This window comes from Aquila chrysaetos, chromosome 5 (assembly GCF_900496995.4).
Source record: "Aquila chrysaetos chrysaetos chromosome 5, bAquChr1.4, whole genome shotgun sequence".
Taxonomy (NCBI): domain Eukaryota; kingdom Metazoa; phylum Chordata; class Aves; order Accipitriformes; family Accipitridae; genus Aquila; species Aquila chrysaetos.
In genome coordinates this window covers 57781848-57808868 of record NC_044008.1, presented here as the reverse complement: position 1 = coordinate 57808868, position 27021 = coordinate 57781848, and the positions used below count along the sequence as shown (strand labels likewise).

Here is a 27021-nt window from a genome sequence, read left to right as displayed (position 1 = left end):
GTGGTAAGACATGCTTATTTTGCTCACCCATTCTGTTAGTCTGCATCTGGCAACTATAATTTCTCATTGCATTTCATCCATGTGGAGGCTGTTTGGATGGATGTTCTGTTTCTTATGAAGTCCTGTGTTGCTCTTGTGACACTTCATGGCTTCATTTAAACTGAACTTCAGGTTTCTCAACCAGCAACTAGAAGACCAGTGGATTGGCTTTCTCTTTTCCTTTTCCCTGCATATCTGCTTACGATAGCTGCCATTTTCGGCTTGGTTCAGGAGCAGGTACTAAAGCATGATGCATGCAGTGCTTTCTTGTGGGAGTTTCATGCTTTTGTTTCCTCTCATGTTTTCTTTTCATCTGAGAGAAATGGCCAGTAAGACAAAAAAGAGATTCCCTGTCCTCATAGAGAGGCAAACTGCACTGGCCTCTACTGTGGCTCATTTTCATGACTTATGCTTTCAGCTTCCTGGAGAAAACTCTGATTCAAATAATTCTGAAGCATATGATAAATGAGGTATGAGACCCTTTGGAGAGTTCTGTCCATGGCCATAGTGTTTTTAATGATGAGGAGTGACTTGTTTCACCTAATACCCGAACAGCAAGTTATGAATGTTGGCTCCTTGAATTGTGCAGAGCTTACTTTGCAAACCAAGTCCCACTCAGACTGACCCTCTGAGAATTTGGGGACAGGGATGTCTGAATTTCCAAGACCGCAACGTAGTGATTTAAAAGCTTCTTTCTCTGGGTTTGAAAACCTAAAAAAAGAGTTGTTTGGGTTTTTTTTCTCCCCTAAGTGCATTTGGGGGGGGGGGGGGGAAATAAATTACAACTGTGGCTTGGTTTTGTACTTGCCTTTTTCTGAGAGAATACAGCATGCAGGGGTAAGTTACTGTAGTACGTGTTAGTTCTCCTGCAGCTGTTGTTAAGCCATGCGATTAGTGTGGAAGCTCTTTGCAGCAGCAAGCAGTAACTTGAAGTTAGTGATCTTTTGGATGTCATTAAGAGGGAAAATTTTTATGTTGTTCTTTAGGAATAATACTGGTTTACTCTCTGAAGCCTTATTTTACACTCTGCAGATCATTTTTCATTTTGGGTTTTCCCTGTCAGAGTTTTTTCTATGTTAAAGAAGCAGATAAAATTATTTATATCATGCATGCATTGATGGATTTATACCTCTGTGCTCTTGGGGGCTGGCACATAAAGGCTCCAGAGCTGCCACTGATAATTGGCTCCCTTATCCTGATTTGGAATTTTCATGGTGTGAACAGGGACATAAGGGAAAAGGATATAAGTACTTGACCACTGTCTACAGATTTCTCTTTTCTCTCCAGCAGCCCCAGGAGAAAGAGTTATGTCAACTGTATCTTACAAAGAGCCATGAATATGTTCTTTTTCATAATGTTTAATGGGGTAATTTGAAAGCTTGGCTTTAGGTGGGTGTTAGAAATCCTATAGCACTTTTCAAAACAAGTGAAAGACAACCTCAGTAACCTGACTAATGCTTCTGCTGTCCAAACGTCGCCCAGCAGCCAAGGCAATGGGGAGGCTCTTGCTCGAGTTTAACACTTAGGGAAGAAAAAAGAAAAAAAGTCAATTTGCCCTCAGGGTTGCTGTTCTGAACTCCAAAACATCTGAAACACACACATCTCCCTCCTACTGTCCACCTGCAGAGGAAGCTCTTGAGAATTAAAAAAAATTAAACTGATGTAGTTTAGTTCCTCTCTTAGCCCAATTCCTCATGCGTAGGTTGTGCTTTCTGCATGCTGGGGCAGGCCTGGACAGCTCATGCCAAAGCTGCATTTATTCTGTCCCTTCCATTTCAAAGCTATAAGGAGAAAGAAAGGCAGGAGGAATGCAAACAGAGGAGGAGGAGGATGGTTCAGGCTTCAAGCTTTTCTTTTTTCTCTAGGGCAGTCTGTGTAGTAAAGCTGTGTCAAGAAAATGCAGACAAAGAAGGGGGATGTCAGAGACAGGCTTTATTCTTTTTCTTGTTCTTCTGCACTTCCTCTTCCATTTTTCTGTCTGTTTTGTATGACTCTTTACCATACCTCTTTGTGTTTGTAAAGCTCAGTCTCCCTACTTTTGATGACTTCTCACAGAATAGAAGTCAATACAGCATAGAAGTTCACCTGCAACAGGGCAACCAGTGATCATAACCACACTTCAGCCACATTGACAACTTTTCACAACCCTTTCCTTCAGCCTAGCGACCAAGAACCTACATTGCTCTTCCAGCCAAGCTGCTTTCTTGACACTGTGGTGATGTCCTAAAACCTTTGCATTTTGTTCCATGGCAGTGTGTTAGTGGGTTTCCTGCGTCTGATGCTTATGTTCCCAGCTGCCTTATATTATTAAAGGGTTCTAAAATACCCCAAATAGTTTTACTTTTTCCCTGTTGGAAGTGGTCACAGCAGCCTCAAGGGTGTGATGCAATTGCAGGCTTGGGGGAGGGTGGCCCACGGTATTGCAAGTGGGAAGGGAGGTGTCTCTGAGTCAGTCTCTCTATTAATGCATGCTGTCCATGCAGCAGGAAATCTGAGAACATCTGCACTAGGAAATCCCATTCCTCCTCCCCGTACCAATTATCTCAGCCACCTCACTTTGCACTGTTAGCTCATGTGCCAATGATAGCCAGTTGGACGTGGTGTCTGAACAGCTTTGACACACCAAATCTATGGGTGATGGTTTCCTTGTAGACTGGATGAGAAGGGCAGAAGGTGGTTGCTGCCATGATGGAATCCAATTCCTAGCGGGAAAGATCTATGGATTTGAATTCTTTTATTTTAAGGACACGTGGGTTCCATGCTAATGCTTCCTTTGGGTGCAACCTACCTTGAACAGCCTGGTTTAACACTGGCTGTGTGCTGCCAAAATGGCTGTGAATAACCTGTGCTGAACTTAGTCTCATATTTTTTTCACCAAGGCTTTTAAGGTCTGGTTGTCTTCTCACTGGGGTTCCTTCTAGCCTTAAAGACCATCATTTGAGATGGTTTGGGTTTTCATTTAAAAGGATAGTGTATTGGGTGCAGCTGGCAGTGGAGGGCTGCAGGGGCCTCTCTGAGGAGACACCCGGAGCTGCCCCATGCTGGACACAGCTGGTTCCAGACGGCTCTGCAGTGGCCCCGCCACAGGACACAGCAGAGCCCATCAGGAAAGCTCTTGGCACCTCTGTGAAAATGTATTCAAGAAAGGGCGAAAGGCTGCATTGGCAGTGAGGAAAAAAGTGTGAGGAAAAAATCTGTGTGGGCACCCAGGTCAGAGCAGGAGGAGGAGGAGGAGCTGCAGGTGCCAGAGCAGAGGTTGCCCTGCAGCCTGTGGAGAGACCATGGTGGGGCAGGTGGCTATTCTCTGGAGAATATTGCGGCCTGTGGAGAGGAGCCGGCACTGGAGCAGGTTCTCCTGACAGGAACTGTGGCCCATGGAGGGGATGCATGCCGCAGCAGGGGAAAATTGTGAGGAGGAAGGAGCAGCAGAGAGGAGCTGTTATGGACTGACCACAACCCCCATTCCCCATCCCCCTGCACGGCTTGGGGTAAGGGGAAAGGAGGTAGAGGAGTCAGGAATGGAGGAGTGAAGTTGAGCCTAGGAAAAAGTGGTCGGATGAGGTGAGGGGAAGGCATTGTTTTAACTTATCTTTGTTTCCCTTTATACAAATTATTTTAATTGGCAGTAAATTAAATTTTCCCCAAGCCAAGTATGTTTTGCCTATGACAAATTGGTAAGTGATCTCCCTCTCTTTATCTCAACCCACAAGCTTTTTCATCTTATTTTGTCCCCCTGTGCTGTTGAGGAGGGGTTGTGAGAGAGCAGCTGGGTGGGGTCTGGCAGGCATCTAGTCAGAGAAGCTCAAGTGCCATATGGCTGGTTGCCTCTCAATTTCAAACTCCATGTCTCTATTTCACAGTCCTATGTCTGGGCTAAATGCAAGGGCAAATCGCTTGTGCAGAACTGTCTTGCACTCTCTTTTAATTGAGAAGGTCCTCTCAATATAGTGATGAGAGTATACATCCCGTAGTCACTTGGTTAATGAATAAGAGCTGTTTGGGTGGTGATGTTTGTTTGTGCAGACCAATTTGCAGGCACACTTTTAGGTCTGTTTTCTTGCTAATTTGCCTGCAGATCTTAGCTCATTTTGAAAGACAAGTTTATTTGTGGGTGGGTTGTGAACAGTTCCCAGCTAAACCTGTGTAGGCCTTACTGTATAATACAGGGGGCTTTTTGCTAACAGGGAAAGAAATAGAAGAATCAGTGGAGGCAGATGAAGCTGGAGATGTCTCTTCACTCTTCAAATTGGTTCATGAAAGACGACTGGAAATTGTACATATGGTATTTTGACAGTGTCCTGCGGTTCTGGTGCTGGACCATCTTAAATCACAGTGCTAATGCGTTCTTCAGCTGAGCTTATTAGGATCACACTTTAAATCCTGAGGAACAGTGCAGAGTTGTATGAGACAAACGAAAAATTACTGTTACTCTGGCAACTGTCTATCCACCTCTGAGAAAAATTTTTGAAATTTCATTAAGAAATTATTTACCCCAACGTGTGGGTATTGTCAGCTATCATACTTTCTTGCCTTTTGCCAGCAATAAATCATCTACTTAGAGATTTGTTCTTGTAGTTAAACTCTTAAGCATGGTCAGAATATGTGCGGCTGCTTTTGCTTGCACCACATCTTCAAAATTCAGCACACTGTCTATCCTAAAACACCAGGAGAAACACTTCTTGCTAATACACCTGGATTTGTGCCACAGCAATAATCAGCAGCCTGTCATTATCAGAGTCTGGTAGGCCAACACTGTGGTGTCAGGCAAGTTACAGTATGTTTACCTGTACACACATTAAAGTACTGATTGCAGCGCAAAGGAACAGGTCTGACTGCATTGAAGCAAGCGCCTACCTTTTAATCCAGTCAGAGCTCATGGACTGAAAAGTCTGGTTCAGTCTCTGAGGCAGTCACAGTAGGGGATGCAAGCAGAGCTAGCTGGAGCAGATCTCTGATGAGAAGGGGTCTGTCTCTTCTCTAGGTGGGTTGTGTTTGAATGCTTTAGTTGTGCTGAAGTAGAACAGCCACTTGTACCAGTCAGGCTTATTTAGCAGAGAGAAAGGTTATTGTTCCTTCTAGCAACACAAACTACCATCAATCTGGGGCTTCTTTGGGCTCCATTTAAGAAAATAAGCAAACAAATCTTGAATAAACTAGCAAAATAAAGCCTCTTTTGCATGCCTTGTGTCTTTTTGGATTAGTATCCAATTGTGGATGCTGCTAGCTAGGTTGAGCTCTTCTGAGATGACTGATGGATGCAAATACAAATGCAAAAATTGTTGCTGCTGCTGCTAGCTAGGTTGATCTCTTCTGAGATGACTGATGGATGCAAATACAAGGACAGAGAGCACAAGAGAAAAGAAAGAAGGGCTGACAGCCTTCAAAATGGTATGCTAAATTCTCCAGCAGCTGGCTCTTGCTATCCAAGTTTTGCCAGTGAAAACTACCTTTTGAAGTCAGTGGTGTTTGGATCTCTCTGTGCTGGGTCTGGAGGCAGGCAGCTTGTCTGCTCTGATAGAAAGGCAAGCACCATCATCCATTAGACTTAATGATAAGAACCTATTTGTTGTGCTCTCATTATATGAGTAGAAACTTTATGGGATGATCAGAGCTAGCAGCAAGCTAGGCAAATCAAAGGCATCCGTTACAGGCAAATGTTTGTTAATGTCTATAATGGTACATGAGAGATTGACTTGATCAGCATGATGCCCCATTGACCCTCTCAGCTGAATGTCCAGGTCTCCATTTACACATAGGTCAACTGTCAGAGCTCTTCTCTGCAAGTGTCAAGTTTATCCCCCCAGGTCTGTAGTGAGAGGCCTTAACTACTCTACCAACATACCCTGGAGCTAACCAAATAGTACCAGCACTTGTATGCATTTGTATACCAGCAGCAGGGAAGATAAATGGCTTATTGTGCTCATAGTGAAGGTCAGTAGGTCAAATACTGAGTAGCGTCTGTCTTGCAATCTGTGCCTAAATTATAGGAAACATTTACGTGTGTGCTTAAATCCAACCCCAAACACTAAAGAGCTTAAGAACACTCTTACATTGAGCACATTCCTGAGTATTTGCACAAATAGGAAAAATACCAAGCATTGAAAACATGATATCCAAAATGTGTCCATGTCTTGGGTTTGTTGTAGGAAGTTAGCTGAGCCTGTGTGATATTTCTAGCCAAACGAGCTGTGAGTAAGGAATATAGCTTACCTGGAGCCAAATCCTGCCTCCCATTAGTCAAGAGTCTCTCTTCAGTGGTCTTGATTTTATTTTTTTGACTGGGTAGGGAATACAGTATTCATCCAAAGGTTATTATGTGGTATTTTACACCTTTTTAAAATAAACCACTCCCTCACCTTTTTTGATATAGTCTAGTTAAAGCATTTGTACATGGAGAAATGGGTGGAATAAAATTCTGGCATCAATTAAGATCTTATGTTCTAAGCTATAAAAATGAGGTGAAGTATCTGAGCTGGAATGCAAAATCTGGAGAAAGTAGTAAGGTAGTTTCCGGTGCTATTTTTGTATTTCCTGAGGCTTGTGTCATTATGTGCTGCCTTATTACTATTCTCTTATATAAGATATGAAAATAACAGAGGGAAATTGCTTTTCCATTCTATTTCCTGAAGTCTAAAACACACCATTATTTCATCTTGCATTCAGATATCTCTGATATTTAAATGCTGAAGATCCATATTAGTTGGATGCTTCATAACGTATGTCCATGTTCCTGAGACTTTGGTTTATGTTTAGAGTTCCTTGGAATATTTCTCTCCTTCCCTTTGTTGCTCCTTTGTTGTTTCTCTTGTTTATTACAGTTAAAAGTATTTTTCTTTCTGCAACTAGCTTGTGTATTTTTTATTTTGTTTTGTTTTCTAACGTTTTCTGTCCCTGAATGCTGAATCTTGCTCACATTAGTCTGTGACAAATTGGTCACATGGTGAAGCCCAGGGCAGTATGGTAGGAGCAAACCTACTCTGGTTTTGCAAGTATTTTAGCTACACTGTAGTATGTGGAACTCTTAGAGTGGTAACACAGTAGCTCTTAAAAATTCTTTGTTTTATTGAGTGTAGTAGCGTAACCCATTTGAGTTTGTTTTGGGACAGTTTTTTGAAGGACAAATGTCTAACTTTAGTCACAATTAGTTCCTTCAACTATTACTAGGTCTTGGTGTTGTTATTGATGTACTATGGATGTTTTCTTTGCATTTTGACAGGTGTACAACATGTTTCAACATCAAAGTCTTGGAATTAAAGTCAGCATTCGAGTGACCAAACTAGTCCTCCTTCGCAACCGTCCTGTGAGTTCTAACTCATTTTTACCTTGCTGCTATGATTGTACTGTGGTAGTCTCACAAGCAGGGCAGGATCCCTGTGCTGGGGTGGGAGGGGGAAGTGGGGCATGCCTGGCCACATGATCACAAACAAGTTGTAAGTAGTGCCTGCCACACTTCACCAGGCAGTATTAAATGTGAGAAGTATAGAGGGCTGTGGGAGTGAAAGGAGCTACAGTCCTTTCATTTATCCTTCCTGGTAAATTTTCGTCTGCTTATAGTTGCAAACCAGTCTCAGGAGTTAACTGTTACAAAGGTTAAATATTATATGGCTCTGGTATCAAATATATAACTTCCAGACTTAGAAGACTTTTGAATGTAGTGCTTATGACTGCTGCCAGGTGATGGAGTTTGTTCTGTAGAACAAATGACAGGAGTCAGTGTGGATTCCAAAGTCCCTAGTTCACCTGCTCAGATGAAGCTGGTTTTGCACTTCTTGTTCTATCACATTTATATCTTTGAGCCTCTGATTTTTCCTCAGAGGTCTAATGCTTTATGTAGACTGTGACTGATATTTCTTCTTTTGTATATTTTTTTTTTTTTTTTTCCCCGAAAGGCAAAGTTGTCTATTGGGCATCATGGAGAGAGGTCTCTGGAGAGCTTTTGTCAATGGCAAAATGAAGAATATGGTGGGGCAAAATACCTTGGTAACAACCAGGTTCCTGGCGCGAGGGATGACACCCCTCCTGTGGATGCTGCTGTTTTTGTAACCAGGTATAGTAAGGTCTGGTTTATCAGTTTACTTCAACCAATAATGACCCATAGTCAATGATGGGGTTATCTGGTCTAGTAGTAATCTAAGAAAAAATCTGTTGATGATGATACATCTGCTACCTACATGCTGTTCAGATGGTTCAGATGCCTCAGATGAAAGTGATTTTTCTTGTTTCTGTGTATACTTAAAAAGGTTGTGCAAAAGCATCTCTCCTTTTGAACCAGAGCATTGTTTTTGTCATGGTCACTGTATCATGTTGTAGTCAGGGTACAGGCAAGACATGGCTGTAGCACAGGTGATACTTTTTTCTCACACCAGTGGGTATAAATGGAAAAAAAACAGATGAGGTTTTAGAGCATAAGGCCTTCTTCGTAGAAGCAGCAAGCTGTGGAATTGAGAATGCAGATGAGAACAAGTGCTCTCTGTGTAAGTAGGTATGAATCAACTGAACAGTCTGAGAGGAGCAGACAGTGTGTCAGTAGTGGGGAGGTGGTGAGGGAGTTATCTCCTAAAGAAAGTGAGAGATAAATACCATAAACTAAATTAATTTTCTCTCTTTTTGCCCCAGGAAATAACCACTTTAACACCCCTCCTCTATCACAACTGAGATAGAGGAGGAGTGCCATTCTTAATTTGTTTGTATGTTTGAAAACTGCTGCATTTATTTCAGACGTGAAATAATTTGTGTATGAATTCTTCAGCAAAATTCCCTGCAGCCTGCAGCTCTATACCTATTGATGTATTAACCACATCAGGGTATGGCCCAGATAAATTAAGCAAAAAGGGTGTTGTCCCTATTAACCTGTAGTCCTTTTTCCTCTAAGTTTACATTACCTGAGCTCAACGTCACAATACAAGTCCCATGTTCCTCACAGTTACCATAAATTTTGAGTAGCAGATTCATGGTCTTTTAAATTGATTGCATATTTTAAGATGTAAATGAAGAATGCATTGTTATAGAAATGATCTCTAAATATGTAAAGTGAGAACAAAAATATAGTGCAAAATGGATGCTGTACGTGCTAGAAAAACACTACTTTCCTACCCCCTTCTTCCCCAATTCGAGAAAATAAATGTCTGTACTGCAGTTCAGTATTGCTCACCTCTCTCACCTTTTTTTCTCTGGCAACAATGTAAGTAGAAATACATGTTTTTTCATAAACTGCCATTCTGATTGTAATAACCTATTGTGTTAATAGTCACATTGCAAACTATCCACGGGATTTTGGTGAGTGTTCAGTAAAATAGCTGGTGAGGCGGGCATGGGGCCAGCAAAGTGCCTAAGAATGCACCTTCACAGACATGTGTGCAGTTCCCCCAAATCCTTCCCTCTCCTCTGTATTCAGTGTAGTCCAACCAAGCACTTAAGCAGATACTTAACATTTTAGACAGGGTGAATAGTTCTTTTGAAGTCAATGGGCTGCACATCCTGGTTATAGTTAAGCATGTGCTTCATTGGATCAGGGCCTAAATAAATAACTAACATTTTTGTTAAACTCATCTGGGCATCCAGTTGTCCTGCATGACAAGTGAAGCATACAGAATCTCTTCTGATGTGCTCTAAGCACAGGGTGGAGGGAATGAGTGGAGCATTTAATCTGTGCAGTCTCTCCGCAGCTTATAAAACTGAATGCATAATGTCAGGCTAAATGAGTTGGACTCAGGCATCTGAGGAAGAATTTGTAGGGTTTTGCAGTCAGAGTAGCTGGAGAAGTACAGGTTTGGTTGGGTTAGAAACTAGATTCAGATTTTGTGAGAAAGGCTCAGGCCAGGGAGCACACTACTGTGCATAAGAGCAGCATTTTTCCTGTTTGATAGGCCAGTGTGTGTACTTGTAGTCTTTCTCCTTCCTTCTTGCTGTGTCTTGTCATCCTTAACCCATCCTGCTTCTGCCGCATAGAGGATGCCGCATTGCTTGGAAGACTTCTGGCCCAGCAGCCCGATTCCTGCATCAGGGCAATGAGGTTTTCTACTCTTGGCTTTGGAAGTGTGTGTGTGTGTGTCCCTGGACCCTCCCCAGACTGTACAGATGGACCAGTGGTAGAGGATATGGCAGCAACAGCATGTCCAGCAGAAGCAATTGCGCCAGAAAAAGCAGAAGCTGAATTTTCAGCAGCTGCAGCTGCTTTAGGAATAGAAACAGATTCTCTGGGGTCAACCTCTGAAGAAATCCCTCTGGTTCCAATCTGGCTGTGTTCATTTAAAACACCAAGGCATGCTTGCCTTTTGAAACTTCACCTCTAACTGATGTTCCCCATATACTCATTTGTATGCAAAAGTAGATTACCTAGGTGGCAAATATCCCCTCTGTTGGATTTTAATAGTATCCACCTGATTGAGTTCCAGGTAAGAGGCATTCTGTATCTGTGAAATAAGAGGTACAATTGTCCAGTAAATAAATGAAACAGTGGGAATAATCTATTAGAGCCCTGAAGGTCTGAGTATAACGTTGTGGTCTCTATAGTCATCAGGCTTTTCTTGTTCAAGTTCTGTTTTTGAACTTGCAGAAATTCAGATCTCTGGCATCTATGGATAATGTACTTCATGTTTTAATGGGCAGCTGACCAGAATAACTTCTGTCTGCAGAATCTGTATCTTAGTGATCTTAGAAGCATGTCTTATTTGAAACACATTCCCCCTCTTGATCTTCTGTCTTTTGCATTCCCTAGGAAATCTTTAGACATACTGATGTTCTCCCCACCTCCTGGCTGTAGGTGTTTGGGTCACTTATTAGACTATAGGTGATGTGATAGTAGAGTGAAGAATGACAAAACACTGATAGGAACAGAATTCAGAGCTGTCATTAAGCAAAGACTTGTTTTTTTCCTTACATACTGGTGTGGTTATTCCATTTGCAGCCTGCACCTCCCTTCCACATCTCTCCAGCCCTTTGCCTTCCCATTAAATGGGCAAATGAAGCAATTCAATGTGCATCGAGGAAACTGGGCACATAGTGCTACTAAATGTATATATGGATGTGGAAAGTTTTTTTTGGCAGGTTTTTGACTGTACCAGTTTCCTCTGTCCTTTAGCTTTATGACCCTACAGGGTTAAACTGGTCAAAAGATGTCATTTGAAGGATGCTGGGAAGTGGCCATTAAACAGAATACTTCTTATTCATGTTGCACCGTTCAACTACTGTCCTTCTTTCTTACAGGAAGGACTTGAATTGCAGAATTTAGCTTAGCACTGTTAGGTATTTTTTTCCAGTTCATGTGAGCCAGATGGAGGAGTGACTGTAGGAGGAGTTCTGAGCTCTTCTTTTCTGGCTATTTTTATTGAATAAAAGCAATTGACTTGTCATTTTTTTAGAATTGTTTAAGTCTGCTAATAGAAACACTCTGTTCAGTACCACAAGTGATAATGATGGAGAATTTCACAGGTCCCTAGAAGGTGAGAACACATGTCCTGCTTGATTCAGTCAGTGGCTAAAAGTGAAGAGTAAAATTGCTTCACAGCTACAGCGTGTGATTTCAATATATTATCAAAGACTTAGTGTGATAAGGTCAGATCTTGGATTTGAACTGCAGCTCCTGGAGTAAAAGTTTTATTCCAACATAGCTCTATAAAGGATTCTGCTAACAAAACTATGTCTCTGTGGTAAGAGACCTCTGCACATGCAGTGAATATTAAGATATCTTTTTTATATTCTTGGAGTGTCATTATAGTATCATCCATGTCAAGCTCTCCCTTCAAAAATACAGATGCAGTCAAGCTCAAAGATGTGCCAGAGAGACCTGTGATTGAAACCTTTTTAAAAGCAGATCAGTTTCAATGCCATGATGGGGCCATCTTACCTCACTGGTGTGACTGCTCCACAGGTGAGATAGATCTTTCTTAATGCCTTTTCAGTCTTTGGCTCCCCTCTGATTGCCAGGAAAGGACTGTAGGAGTTTCAGTATATAGGTTTTGTGATGGGGTGGCTGCTTGCCTTTGGAAGAAGACTGAGACCCACCAAGTTAATTTGTGCCTAAAGGTTTGGATGTGCTTTTCTCTTTGGCCATAGATTTTGGGGGTAAAAAGTTTAAAATAGGTCTGGATGATTTAAATCCTAGCATTTTGGTACCCAATCTTTGAATAGAAGGATGGTGTTTCTTGGACTCGTGTTTATGACAGTTTAAAGGATGGGCTGAGGAGGTTTCATACTTGCAGGCCCGCATGCTGTGAATTGGACAGCTACATTCAGTTCTTCTTGCTGACTTGTTTCAAGTCTTCCCTGACTAGATAGCATCACAACACTCTCTTTACAGACGAGGATTGTTCTACCTCTGTAGGAGAGTCTGCAAGTTGTGCTGGATCATTTACGAGACCCCTCATTTTATGGCATGGTGGTAATTTCTCCAGGGAGCTGCCTGGAAGTGCCAGCCAGCTTTCAGTGTACAACAGTGCAAGGAGCAAAATTGCTGTGCTTTATTTGCAGAGCTGGCCAGCCCCTGAAGAGAGATGCTTTTCTAGCAATGGCCTCCTGCCATCTACTAATAGTTTGGCTATCTGCTGTCACAAGAAAAGCATCTGTTTGATTTACCAGTTTATATAACATAATAAGTCCTTAAATAAACCTCTGTCAAGTTGGCTCTGGGAAGTCAAGCAGGCATGCTTGTGCCAGCTCCATCAGGAGACTGTCATTAGTCTTCTTTGGAAGGGCTGGAATGCCAAGGTGTCGAGACACAGTAAGGCTGCGGTGAAAAATGAAAGCTGGGGCTGGTGTGTGGTCGTAACTTCCGATTTTGTTTTGTTCCTATCTGATTTTTTTAACACTTTGATGGTTGTTATGTTTTTTTCTGCATTGAAGTATGGTTAGTTTTCAGTGTCTGCTTAACAAGAGCTGGTAATAGCTGTTGTTCCTCTCCTTTCAAGCCCTTGACAACTTGATTTGTGACTTTCAAAGGAGTTTGGTGTGAAGGATTTGTGTTCATCAGCTACAGTCCTGGGCCTTAAATCCCTTTTCCTATAAACCCTAGTTTCATATTTTTTCTTCAAGAAGAAAGTATTTTTAATATTTCTCTATTTTTATCTTTTTCTTAGTATTTATCTTTCTCTAAGTGTTCTCTAAGTATTATCTTTCTCTAAGTATTTTTAATCTTCCCCCTGCCAAACTCATAACCTCAAAATCCCACCGGGGACTCAGGCATTTCAAATGACACACTCCAAATGTACTAATATGATTCTCTTACTAGCCTCCCCACAGGGTGAGGAAAGCCATAATGATAGAGATTATGGTTCCTCAGCTTCCCTTGGGTTAAGGAACTTCTGAAATGTTTTAGCACATGTGATGCTTTTCTCTAGCTCCTCTTCATAGCAGATTGCACTGCAAAGTAGGTCTGGTAAAGATAGCTCCTAAAAGTTTAGGTCTAAGTGCTTATTGAAATGTATTCAAACCATTAATTTAGTTACAAAATACTTTTCCTCTCACACCTCTTTTTCTGTCATGAGGAATCTCATTTACAAAAGCTTCTTACATAAAGTGTCATTGCTTAGATGGTGAGCTTCAAGGCTTTTTATTCTGTTTCTGTTTAATCCAGCTCCATGGATCCCTGGTTGATTTGTGGGTGCCAGTGGCATATGTAGTATCTCTTCCTGCCTTGATGAGATCTGGGGAGACTGGATGAGATTTGGGGGAGTAACAGAGCCCAAATGAAGTCTTTTGAACCTGTGTTGGATTCAAACCATGAAATGGCAAATCTGACTGTAATAAGTTTAGCTGAAGCCAATTCACCTAGCTGTTACCCGGCAAATCCTGAAAATCTCTTTCTTCTTTTTTGTCAACATCTGTCTTTCTCTGTTTAGTCCTGCTTCTTTCTTGACCTTTTCTATTCTAGTGGAAGAAGAAAAAAACTGAAGAACTGAGAATTTCTGGGTATACATGATCAGTTCTGTGTCTCCAGGCAGTGTCCCCACATATCTCCTCCTCCCACTTTTGATGGTGCTGTTGCATCACAGGGTGTCTGCTCCTTTTTGTTACGGTTCCCTTGTGAAAATAAGAGATTCAGTTTTAATCCAGTGGCTGAAGAAGTCTGACATGATAGAGTGAGGCAGTACTCTTTTACATGTTAAATCTTAAGTCTGTTAAATTGGGCTGTAGTATGTGCAGCTGATTCACATAATGGCTTGTAATCTTGCAGTAGCAATCAATGCTGCTATCTGTGTTGTCATCGGGTAGACTGCACAGCAGTTTTAAAAAAAAAAACAAACCCCAAACCTCAATACCCGTGATACGTGAGTCATGCATCACTGCTTTTTCCTAGCCTGAAGTCTGGAGGCACAGGATACATTTCACTTCTGTTCTGTTTTTCTTTTTAGGACAGATTTCTGCGTACACAAAGACGAGCCTTGTGACACTGTGGGTAAGTCAAAGAAGTAGGGGAGAGTATTTTGATAGCCAACTCTATGGTAAGAGGAGGTTTCTGTGCAATCTTTCATTTTTTGGTTTGCTGTGATGTTACTTTTGCTATTCTGTATTACTCTGTGACGCAAATATGGATTAGTTGAGCAAGGTATGAACTATAAATAAGCCATTAAATATTAACCCCTTCTAAGCACTGGAGGTCTCTGAGTTCAGGAAGTAATCTTAGTATTTCTACTTTGGAGCGGATGTAGAATTAGGTAAGTGGAGGTTAAGAAACTGTCTTTCGGTGTGTCTGTATGATGCTCCTTTCAGTGTTCTCTCACCTAAACCAAGAATTTGCTAACTAATGAATGTATTTCCCATCATAAGAACCTGTGTAACACTCCCATATCAAACTGGCACTCAGACATCAGAGAAGAATACCTCATTGTAGGATAGCCAAGTTAAATCTGCTTTTCTGCCTCCTACTCCTCCTACTTCCTAACTGCCTTTAGTCTTATCCAAACCCTGGATACACACGGTCCTTACATCCCACAAATTAAATACTTTATTTATTTATGTATTTAACTTAGGTTAGCAGTTACCTTCACTGTATCTGTTCTCCTGGTATTTTTTTTTTTAATCACCACAGTAGCAGCAGTGTTTGGAGGCATAGCTCAACATCCTCTCTATGATGATTACGTGATTTTTTTAGGCTTGCCTCAAAGTCAAGCGGGCCCTTTACATTCTATGTAAACTTGGAATGGATCCTGATTTTCAGCTGATCTTACACTCCGGTGTTCAGAGAGACACTTGCAGACCAGGGGTTGCTATGCTGACAATAGTGGGTGATAAGGAAAGAGGATGGGAGAAAGTGCCTTCAGTAGGAGCTCTGAAACTACGTACAGAAGTCTCATCTCAGAATGCAGGTCCTTCCCTCTCTGTGTTGTGGAGACTGATCAGGTGAAAGGAGGAAATACAGAGCTGAAAAATACATACATTTTTTTTTCAAACATGAGCAAGGACTGGCCTCTATGTCCAAGTTTTCTTTCCAGTCAGAATCCCTCACAATGGATTTATTCTGTGTCCAATGGAAAACACGCTTGCACTGAGGAAAGTTTTTATACTGTGTACCTACATCTGAACATGGCTGTGGTAAGATACAATAAAGAAGTTTTAAAAAAAAAAAAAAAAAAAAAAAAAAAAGAGAGAGAGAGAGAAGCTGATGGAAGACACATGCTGACTAAGGTCAGAGCTCTTTCCATTTTTAAAGACAGTATTGTTGAAGATCTCTATTCAGGGAATTATATTACCATAGACAGCATGACTAAGGAAATATTTTTATGACTTCTTTTCTGTTCTTACAATACCCAAGTACTTTCTTGTGCTGTGACTTGCTGCAGGCTGTGGCTGCAGTGGAGAAAGTGGAAGATCAGAGCAATAAAGATTAAACTAATTTGTTACTCTTTTCAGCGTAGTCTTTCCAAGATAGTTAGAAGGTGAATGTTCCTGGGACAAAACCAGTCTGGCCTCTTTGCTCTCTTCAATCCTACTTTTCCTTCCTTCTCCCCTGACAGTTTCATTATGTGGCAGCAAAGCACTAGCATCTTCACTTATGCATTTTCTATGCCCCACTGTTTCTGTTGTCTGAACCCAGAGGCAGTGTGCCTTATCCCTGAGTACAGATGAAATCCTCCATCATATGATACCATCTTTTCTTAAATACTGTTGAAATAAGTAAATATTTTGATAACATCAATTTTCAAGCGTTATTGCCTGTACCCAAACTGGCAAGTTACTGCAGTTGTTTCAGATCATCTACAATTTAGGCCCTTAACTCTGTGTTGTATATACTGTTAGCATATTTTGAAAGTTTTCTTCAAAACCATAAAACAAGGAACTATTCCAGTAGGGCTGCAATCTGAATGAAGTCCACTCAAGTTATACTGCACTCTGATATCTCATCTGTCCCTGCCTTGAGAAATACTTCTAATGCATAGTGGCTGGAGGTAGAGCCTGAAAAAGAGAACCAATTCCTTTGGTCATCAGCTTGCTAAGGAGTAATGTGATGGTGCAATATGAAATTGGAATGCTGGATTTTAATGGATTCCTATCCATAAAACAGATATTTCATGTTTCTGAGTCCTTATGTGTGACCTAAGCCCAGAGGACAGTATCTGTTAATTATGGACAATGTGTCTGATGCCTTGAATATATTATATACTTGTGATTTATATAGAGATCATTGTCTCTGCCTTCTGTGGATGAATATAGCACTGTATTAGCTTCATTCCTCTTTCTCTGCCAAAGGTATTGTATTGGTGATATAACTATGTGATTTTTCTTTACTGATGAAAGTTAGCCCATATGTAATCCATTCATATTACAGATGTTAGACGAGAAGGGAATTTGGCCTTGTTGTGTCATTTGCATATGTCTCACAGCAGAGGAAGAATAAATTAAGGAATGTACATCTGTGGCATGCAACTGGTTTGAGAAAGTGGTTGGTGTTGGTAGTACTAAATTTTAACTGTGTGAAAGATCCTCCAGTTTTCTTCCTTAGTCAGTCAGAACAGGGAAAAAGAGGTGTCGGTTGTAGAGAAGTAGGTTTTTAGTAGCCAGCATTCTGTGCCCTATATATATGCAATGTAACATGGCCTTTACTTGGGCTTAATATCAGTGCAACAATCGAAGTAGGCTGATGCCCATTCATATACCATACTGGTTTATGAAGAATTATGTTGATGTTTCAGCCGTCTCTATTGTTGCCAAATTCCTATTCCTCACTCCAGCTGCCAGATCGTCCCCTCCAAATCAGCAAGACCGCCTGCAAAAGCAAGAAGCTAGTCCAAAGAGTGACATCCATTTGGTCTTGATGGTGATGCTGAAGTTATAGCACTCCCCAAAATTCTCTAGAACAGCAACTTGCTTTCATTTCTCATCTTATACTTCACCTTTATAGATGAAGAACATGGTCTCAGCAGATGCATATGTGTTTTCATACCTGCTTATGGATAAAGTTGGCCATTGCAATGTGGTACACTGCCATCCTGTAAAGGAAGAAACATCTTTCTGGTGAGCAGGCACTCTCCTAAACTAGGAGACTGGGGCTACTGCTCTATATAAGGCAGAGAATCTAGACTCCTGATTTCTATTCCCAGCTCTGGCATTGACTCATTGTGTGTCATTTGGCAAGTCACACACTGAATGCTTCTGTCTTCCTCCGTGAAATGAGGATTTTGAGTGCAAAGCTACAGGAGATTGCATGGCTTAAGAAGTTCTCATACAAAGCACTGTGATGTCCTTGAGTATATGATGCAATACAAGTCCAGAATCTAATGTTGCTTAGTCATGTTTAAGAGACTATAAAGAATCTGTTAGATTATGTGTACTGAAATAAGAGGACTCAGAGTGCTGTGGGTAATGGGTTTTTTTTAGTGACAGTGCCTTGATTTTCTTTATATTGTAAGAAATATGGAAGCAAAACTTTCCCTGGTGGAAGTATTGAGGCCCAGCTGTTGTTCGGAAGTGAGATTATGAAGTTTAAATAGCTTATAAGAGGTGTTCATTTGTGCTCAGAAAGATCCATATTGAAAAACCTGTCTGGAATCTTTGCCTGCCATGCAGACACAGAGAGAAAACAGCAGCAGGAGGTTTGTATTTGTATTCTGGCAGGGGCCCCTCACTGAAACCAGTTGCTCTGGGGACTTCGTTCAAATTTTCTTGGCCCAGCTGCCAAGGTAGTGTGGAAGGTTACATAATGGCTGAAACAAGCTCAAAAATGGTGAAAATATGTAGGTATGTTTTTGTGGGGTGATACCCCACTGGCTGCATCAAGAAACAGAACCACATTTGTTTAAGAAATAATTTGTTAATGCTTATTGCCCCATTTGGTTGTCTAAGTTAGCCATAAGAACGAATGAATTCAAAAGGAGGTGGACAGAAGGAAAACAATATGCCTGTGCGCAATACATTTGCAACAACTGTGTTTCAACAGCCTCAGTTGCGGGACCTCCAATATGCTGTGCAGTTTGAACAGGGACGGTTTGCTTTGTGGGACACAGCCTTGTCACACACTGGTCAAAAAGTTTGCAGTCTGCTGCTGCTTCAGACTCATCTCTCGTGATGTGACTCTAACCAGATCTGCCGTTTCCTGCAGAAAAATCTTTGTTCCAATTGAGCTGCCTCTAAGCCAGCCAAATTGAGAGTTTAATGTCTAGCTATTAATATCAGGCTGCAGCTTGGAGCCTTGCACGTTGTCAGAATCCAACCTTTCTGTGACATAAGCAGATTGAGAATGCCCCTTTCGTTCAATATTTCCACTGCTAGTGCCAAATAAGCAGCTTTACGGTTAGTTAGGAATGATCCTGCATATTTCAAGGCAAAGCTTGGCCTTGATTCCTCAGTGTACATGTTACCCCAGATCCAAGCTGAAGCTTCCCTGTATTCAGCTAATAATAAAAGTGGGGGCAGTGTAGAATTGGGAAATGGAAAATGAGAATGTGTCTTAAATATCCTTAAATTGCCCTGGTTAAAAATGTCTTTACCTCTGCTGCAGTCACATGTGCTTTTCTGTGGCTTGATGTCGGGGAAGAGAAAGCAGAGTATAGTGTACATACTGCAGATGGGCAGGTTTAGTAGAAAGAATAGCTGCCTGGAGAAAACTGAGCATCAGAGAGGAGGTGATTGAGAAACATAGTTTTCCAGACTGTTTCCGCAAGTGAATCAATGTTTTGTGAAAAACATTCCCATCTCCTGGCTGGCTTTAATTAAAGGGCTCAAAGATAACTTACTGAGAGTTCTGAAGATTATAAATCCTTCCATAATTTGTGTCCTTTTTCTTGAGCCTTCCAGACACTGATATGTGAATGGGGAAGTTGGGTTTTGGTTTTGCCACTGCACTGCTGGATGACTGCAAAGATGAGATGCTTCTGCTGTACCAGTGTGTTCATTTCTTAGTCCTTTCCTTCTTTCAAGTGTGTAGAGAGCTATGGGTGAAAAGTACCATAGAGAGCTGTATATTATGATGCTATTAGCCAATTTCCCTCCCTTTGTAGCTACACCCTGCTTTCTTCTTACAAGTTTATCATAGTAAAGTGTTTCCAAATATGCCGACATTTTGCAAACAAGGCATTTGGTCTATGTCTCCAAGTAGATTTCAACCCTTTTTTTATTCCACATAAAACACCTGAATAAAGGACTGCATATTTTTACCTTTTCCTTGGCCGTTTGCTTGTGCAGTTGGGTGGCGTCCTGTCCACAGCAAGTAACTGGTAGGTCCTGCCTGTACTGTGTACTGTTCATTTAAATCTTCCTCCCTATGTAATATTGATTCCAGTCTCCTAACAGTGTCACAACAAAGAATTAATCCCCAAGGAAAGGGAAAAGACTAGCTGGTTTGCTGTGAGTGGAAAAGAAAAGGAATTCTCACATTAAAAACATTTTCCATAGTGGTTCATGTTGAATGTTTCTGTATATTCCAGGGCGGGTTTTTATTTGATGCCAGAATAAATAGAAATACCTGCTGCTTAAAACAATTCATTAGAGAAGCAGTGCCTGGCTTTAGCAAAAGCCTTGCTGGGACTGTCCTTCAGACTAAAATCAAACACACTTTAATGCATTAAAATGAACATACTGTAGGTTAAAATGTCCCTTAAAGAAACACTGTCAAGTTGATTTGGTGTTTGTGAAAGAAAGGGACCTCGCAGCATTGCAAATTTTTATGTCACTTGTGGCTGTGTAGGGCAATGGAGACTCAGGCTGCTAGCTTTATGAAACTAAAGGGAGCCATGGTACAGTGCAGTGGAAGACTTTTTCCCTTGCCTTTTGGTTGCTAGGGAATAAATGCTCGGCTGCACAACCCAGACAGTGCAGAACTGTGCTATTGGGCATATTCATCACTACCATCTCTCAGGCCCCACCCTACCCACAACAGCCTTCCAATTTCTTTTCACCAGCTAGCAATCTCTCCTCTTCCAAATTCCCACTAAAAAAACTTGTCTGCCAAGTGAGTGTAACATAAGATTGCATAAATTTTAATAGAAGCACTGGGATGAGCACAGCCACTCAAGTAATCAGGAATTCCTGCTGCCGTAACCCTTGCTCTTCTTCACTTCAGTGTCCTGTGTGCGCTTTTCCTTCTTGTTTCAGGGACATGGCTTCAGCCAGGCTGCTTCACGTTTGCCCAGCTGTTTGCAGGCTCACAGGTAAAGACCAGAGGAAAATCCTGCTTACACTGGACTCAGTGAGAGTTTTGTTAGTGATTTCAGTGGGGTCAGGATCCTGGTCCTGTTCTTGCATGTTGTCTGAGACATGCAACCCTCCTTTAGGCCTTTGTCAAAAAACTGGCTGAGGTTTTTTCTAGAGAGACTAGTTGATTTGGGGTACCTGAGACATCTTTGGAAAGCCTGATATCCTGAGGATGGTCCTTTGTACTTTCTGAAAATCAGTTGACATGTCTATTAAGCTATTTGAGCATTCAAAATCACTGAAATATTTTAAAATCTTGCAAAGAAACAATAGTCTGTGATAGTCAGAAAATGAAACCCAGTAGAAACCACAGTGAAGCTGACCAGTTTGCTTTTGGAAAGACAAGTAAAACAGAAAATACAAACAAAGGCCATATATACACAATCCATTCCCTTCCATCCAGTCTGTAAAAAATAAAAAAGCTGGGCATGCCAGTTTTAACAGACTACATATTTATTTTTAAATACATCAACTTTCTCACTGATTTTTATGAAAACTTAAAATGTGTGCAATGTAGTTGGTTGAGTGAAGTGCTGATATTGTTTTATAGAGACTTATTTTCTGTTTATTGTTATGGAAAGTAGAACATTTGAATTTCATTTGCCTTTGGGTTTGTTTTGCAGCTCAGTAGTCTTGTTTAGGTTTGTCTTTATTCATTCCATATAGTAAGGACAGTGGTGGATTCTTGGTCTCCTTAGCTGAAAAATGACTGTCTTTCTGGAAGAGACATAGTAGCCAAACACAAGATACTGTCCTTAGTTTGGAGCTTATATGGTCCCGTTGCAAGGCCTTTCTGTAGAAAAGAAAAGATTGATCAGTCTGTTCTGTTCTTAAAATTTATTAAACTGTGAGAGTTATGGACTGAATTTCTGGTTATCTCAACACATTGTTTCATGTCTTGGGGGCAAGAATTAACTTGCATAATTTAAATAAATGAAAGTGTTTAGTGGAGGGAGGGTTAGTGACAGATGTTCTGTACGTTTGTCATTGTTCCCTCTTCCATGTGTTTCCAGTCCCTAGCTCTGAAGTATCACAGACCCTCAGTTGCTCTCATGATTAACCCCCTTCCCTTGCCTTTTTGCCAAGGGCCTATTTCTCTTTGGTGGTAGTTCAGAGCTCTTAGAAGCTCTTGCTCAATTTTGTTCCTTCATCTTCTCTTTGTTCAGCTGGGCCTGGACACCAAGAGGCTGCTCTCCCTGGAGAAGCCTGGATGGTCTGTCTTCCATCACACTAACCGCATGGCTTGCCCACTGAGGTCATAGAATTTCCCTACGTTTTCTACACTTTGTTCTTCGTAAACCTCCAGCAGTTCCTTATTAGTTCCCCTCCATACATCATTCTCCTTTTGTAGCCCCAAAATGTGTTTCAAGCACTTTTATTTTCCAATTATTTATCTGTCTGTCATCTTAGTAAGCACCCATCCCACAAGATAAAACAATAGGCCTCACAGTGGTGGTGTATGTTTGAAGCTAGCTTGTTCTTAGTAATTTGGAACTAAACACTGCCAGGGGGGAGGAGTAACACACTTCCTGCTCTGTACCTGGCCTTTCATTTCCTCCACCATCAAACTGCTATTGGTAATTAATGCTCATAGATATTTAAGCTGGCTTGCTGAAATGCGTACATAGTCTTTGTCAGCTGTAAGGCAGCATGTCCAAAATCTTCTTATCAGTTTACCACCCTGCTTTCGTTTGTTTGCATATCTTCGCTGATCTTAAATCTTGGTTTGCTGATCTTAAATCTTGCTTTTCTGTTTTCTTGACCCTCCAGTAAGGCTTTAAGCCAGAGTTTTTGTCTTCCTTATTGTGACTTGACCCAAAGTTGGTGCGGGACGTTTGAGCTTATCTTAGCTTGAAAACTTTACCTTCTCCCATGGTTTTATTAATGGTTCATGGTAATGAACAAGAGAACAACTGTCTAAAATGCTGTGGAAAGAAACCATAGTATTGCTTTACCAGACAACATATTTCTGAGTAAATATCCTTCAGGCCATCACATCTTGTTGTACAAGGTGGGTGCTGATTACTATTTGAATGAAAGATATCTTCAGAAAACTCACTGGCTACAAGAATTTTGTTGTGGTACTTTCCCATCAGGCACCCAGGACTCCAAACCAAATCGTAGCGTAATATCAAATTGGTGTGTAACTAAGCTCCTTTCTGTTGCCTTTATTAAAAGGAGTATGTCACAAGGGAAAATACTTGCCACAACTTTGTTGATATTTATTCTGATACTCTGACTTTATTCTTTCATTTCAACTCCATGTCATAACTCACTTTATGCGCTAAATCATTGTGCAGTTTGACTGGTACGGGTGCAAACATGTGCTGCATTCCACTCCAGGGCCATTTATGTCTGTGTGAAATTATATTGACATGTACACAAAGCACCTGGGAATTTCAGTCTCCTAGCTTAAAGGGCAGATACCTGCAGAAGACGTTCCCTTCCCCATCTTTTTACCCCTCACCCCCTTCCTACATCTGGGGCTTTGACATGCAATCATTGTGGGGAAAAGGACTTGTTATTACCATTTTAACTAACAGTTCCCAATGAATTTATGTGATAGTGTGCCGCAGAAGAAATTCAGTAAATTTTCCTGCTAGCATGGAGTAAAAAACAATCAGAAACATCATTTTTTAGTGTTTCTTTTTCTTTTGCCTGACAGGCAGTTCTTATGGTTTTGGTTCACCTAAAGATACCATGCTAGAACTTCTGACTTATAGTTTTATCTCCTAGGCAGTTTTCTGCCCCGATTATTTTCTAATTTAGAGATGATTTGTGACACACTGCCTAAGAACCAAGGCTTTGCTTATGGCTAAATACTGTTTAATCACGATTTAAAGGTATCTCTGCTGTTTATCTCTAAAAGTGGTCATTGTGTTTGCAAACAGACAAGCTGACGGCAGAAGCCTAATTGATGTCCAGCTAAGCACACACTGCCAAACAACTGTCAAGAAAAGCTCTGGAACTGCTCCTTGCCACTGTGTGTGTGAAGCTGAGAAGCCTTTGAGGCAGACGTGAGCAGAACAATCTCATTATATTAGGTCTGTGGACAGACCATGTCTGTCTTTTGGGGTTTTATAGTATTTCTGCTGTTGTCTCTTGCCTCATCCATGTAAATGGAGACTTGCAGATTGCAGATTTTACATGCTTTTTGCACTGCTTCACCAGCTTCACACCCCAGTTCCATCATTTCCCCTTGCTGAGGATTTGTTTCTCTGGGGGATTCTCGCAAGAATGAACATAAATAAAATCATCTCTTCCACTTGCATAGCGCATCCTGCTTCCTCCTTTCTCTTTTATAATATAAGGCTGTGGAAAGAGAAATAATGTTTGTTTTCTACAGTGTCAAACCTGCTGTCAGTATGCTACAAATAACCCATTGCTTGCTATTGTTATCTGTGCTAGAAATGCCAACCCAAGGTTCTCTGCAGCAGAAAGCAGAATTTGCTGCTGTGACATGTTTCAAACCAGATGGACAGAGAAAACATGGAAGTCATAAAAGCAGTTGCTCATTGTTTCTTATCCAAGAGCAGGGAACAGATTTGCACATCCTGACTTCCAATCCAGTGCCATACCTCTTAATTCACGGTGCCTCCCTGATAGACCTGTGCCATTAAACAATACATTGAGGGTTTTTTGCATTTTATTTTATTTGTAAAAAAGAATTTATTGAGAGGAGAAGGAAATGAATTTGTAAATAGGGCTTTTCCTCAGTAAAATTCAAAGCTCTACCAAAGAGATCAGAACTGTTATCCCCGTTGTACTGAGTGAGGAAATGAAGCCTAGAGATGTGAAGGGACATGCCAAAGGACAGAGCTGGCTGGGGGCTAAGCCACAGCTCTTGAGTCTCAGTCCAGGCCCCTCAGCTGGAGGCAATGCTACCTCTTCTCAGGCCTTCCCAGTGGAAGCTCAGCTGCTTTGGGCAGCAGCCAGTTCTTCAGGTCAGTAAAATAATGATTCAACCCTTCAACAGGCCAGAGGTTTGTGTTTCTTCTTTCCACTGCTTGAGTCTTTATTTTTACTTCTGTTTACACGTTCCAGCCTGGTCAGTTTGCTGCAGACTGCAGCCACATATTGTTTAAGAAAGCTGACGCATTTATAATTGAGAAACCTCTGAGGTTTTTCTTCTCCTCCTGTCAGACATAAGATGGCTTTTATCCAGTTGACTGCTTTACAGTGCCTTTATCCTTTGCTGGCTTGAAAACATTTCAGATAGTTTCTATTGTTTTATAGACCCTGTAGCTAAAAAACCAAGCTGTGTAAAAACATCTGTACATAGCTGTGCAATAGGCTACAGACATGTAGGGTAATAAGGCCTGATTGCATTCATTGTAGCATTTGCTCCACTGGATAATCAAATAGAAGCATTCCAGTTGCACACAGGATATGTAAGAGTAAAGGAAGGAAATGAAGGACAGTTGCCTACTGTACTTCTACATTTCTTTCGTCTTGCAGCTGCCAAGACTAAATGCAATTTTGAGAGCAAATTTTAAATAACATAGAGATGAGATTTTACTAGTGATAACCAAGAAAACAGCACTGACAAGTGTGCATAAAACTTCCCCCCCCCACTGTCCCCGAGAAGGAAGCTTGACCTGCACTGATTTCCATTTGTTTTTTTTCAACTTTAGTTAACCATCTGGTAACATGACCTAGTATAATACCTAGCCTGTTTTGCAGGGTGTCTGGTCCTGGAAGGATTTTGCTACACCAAGTTCACTCAATAGATTGAAAGTCAGTTTTAGTCTTTGGAATATTGTTCGTTTTTATTTAACAGTTCTCCTACTTCTACTGCCTCAGCACAAGCTCCAAGTCTTTCAGTTGTGATTGTGCTACATATAATGTAAATAGGAATTGGGCACGTAACAGGACTTTACACCACTGAAAATCTTCCCTGTGTTTACCAGCATGCTGAAAATGCAGTAGGAAGTGTGCTCCAGCTATGATCCCGTACAAGATCAATGTTAATGGCAGGTGCTGTGGGAGAGGTGATGAAATTTTGAGCTGACTCAAGAACGCACAGACTATGGCTTGCCATCACGTGTTAGAGGGAAGCACCTACACTTTGTTGGCAAAATCAGTATTTTACAGGGACATCCCACTTCATAGTTAGATTTGCGCTGTATTCACAGTTCAGCAAAATTGAGGGGCTAAAGAAGATGACTGCTTCATGATCTGTGGTCACAGCTGTATTTAAGCATCTAAAAATACAGTCTTATTTTTAGAGGTTCTGTCCCACACTTGAGTAATGGTTCCAATGCAGCAAACTGTAAGTGATATAATTGTATTTAATAGTTTCCTGACTCCAAGCTGATCAGCTGTGACTGTTTTGTGCTATAGTTGTAAATGAAAAAGTGAGCAAATTTCACCTACTTGGAGGTCTCAGCTAGGCCGTTAGAAGTGGTATAAATACTCTGTTGCCCATAGTGGAAGTGAATTTAAATGTTAAATGCAAATTTATCTGGATAACCTACACCTGAAAAATCATGCCATGTAAATAAAAATCCAACATATTTCAGCATTCTCTCTTTTTAATCCTTTATATTTGACTGTTGGATAAGGATTCTGTATTTCAACACTGTGAATCCTGTGGTTTATTAAATGGTAGGTCATAAAAAGTGAGTGATTGAGGAGCTAAAGTTCCTTCAGTAGTTGTTGCTTGTAGAAGCGGAAAAGACATTTAGAGAAGCACCAAGGAAGCTGAGAAAGAGGATGAAGCAGTTAGAGAAGACTAAGATGATTTATCATATAATTTTGCACTAACATGTAGGATTGTGAACCATGGCAGTTCAGGGGGATACAGGATGCATTTGCATTATGGGGATGGCAAATGTCAGGGCCCTGAGTGCTTCCCCAGCCCTCCTGGGAATTTGGCTGCCTGGGCCAACTTAGGTAGCGGTTCAGGTGTCTAGCTTTGAGGAAAGCACTTCAAGAAAGCTCTGCTAAGAACCTCTCTGCTCACCTTGCTTGGGTGCAGTGGTACTGCACCTTTGTCAGTGAGGCCACTGCCTCTACCTGCCTTATCATGCTCGACTTCAGCTCCCCTTCCCTTTTGGAGCAGCACCTGCCTTTGTTGCTCCCTGACAACAAACTCTAGAGAAGGATGATGCAGAAAACAGGCAGTAATCATGTCAGCCATCCCAGCTGATTCTTTTACTGCCCAGGAGAGTGTTTCCAAAGATAAGATGGTAACTTCATAATTTGCTCAGAATTTATGTCTTTTGGATAATTTTTGTCATCTTTTGGCCTCACCTTAGAACATCTGGTGTGGAGATAATGCTCAGCTAAGGATTGGCCTGCTGAATCAGCAAATTCACATTTTTCTGTTTAATGTCCAGAAAATCCAGAACAATTCTT

At 41.2% G+C, this 27021-nt stretch overlaps 1 protein-coding gene across 3 annotated transcripts in view; it reads left to right on the top strand.

Annotated features, from left to right (window-relative positions):
• ADAMTS17 (ADAM metallopeptidase with thrombospondin type 1 motif 17) overlaps positions 1 to 27021 on the top strand; it is a 200550-nt gene that overhangs the window by 32229 nt on the left and 141300 nt on the right. For all 3 annotated transcript variants that reach the window (XR_003923623.1, XM_030015913.1, XM_030015912.1), the window contains exons 5-7: positions 7256 to 7339; positions 7929 to 8086; positions 14388 to 14431. Coding sequence is in view for 2 of the 3 variants with exons in the window: in XM_030015913.1 (XP_029871773.1) it covers positions 7256 to 7339; positions 7929 to 8086; positions 14388 to 14431 (286 nt within the window). In the remaining variant the exon portion in view is untranslated. The remainder of the gene's footprint in view (positions 1 to 7255; positions 7340 to 7928; positions 8087 to 14387; positions 14432 to 27021) is intronic.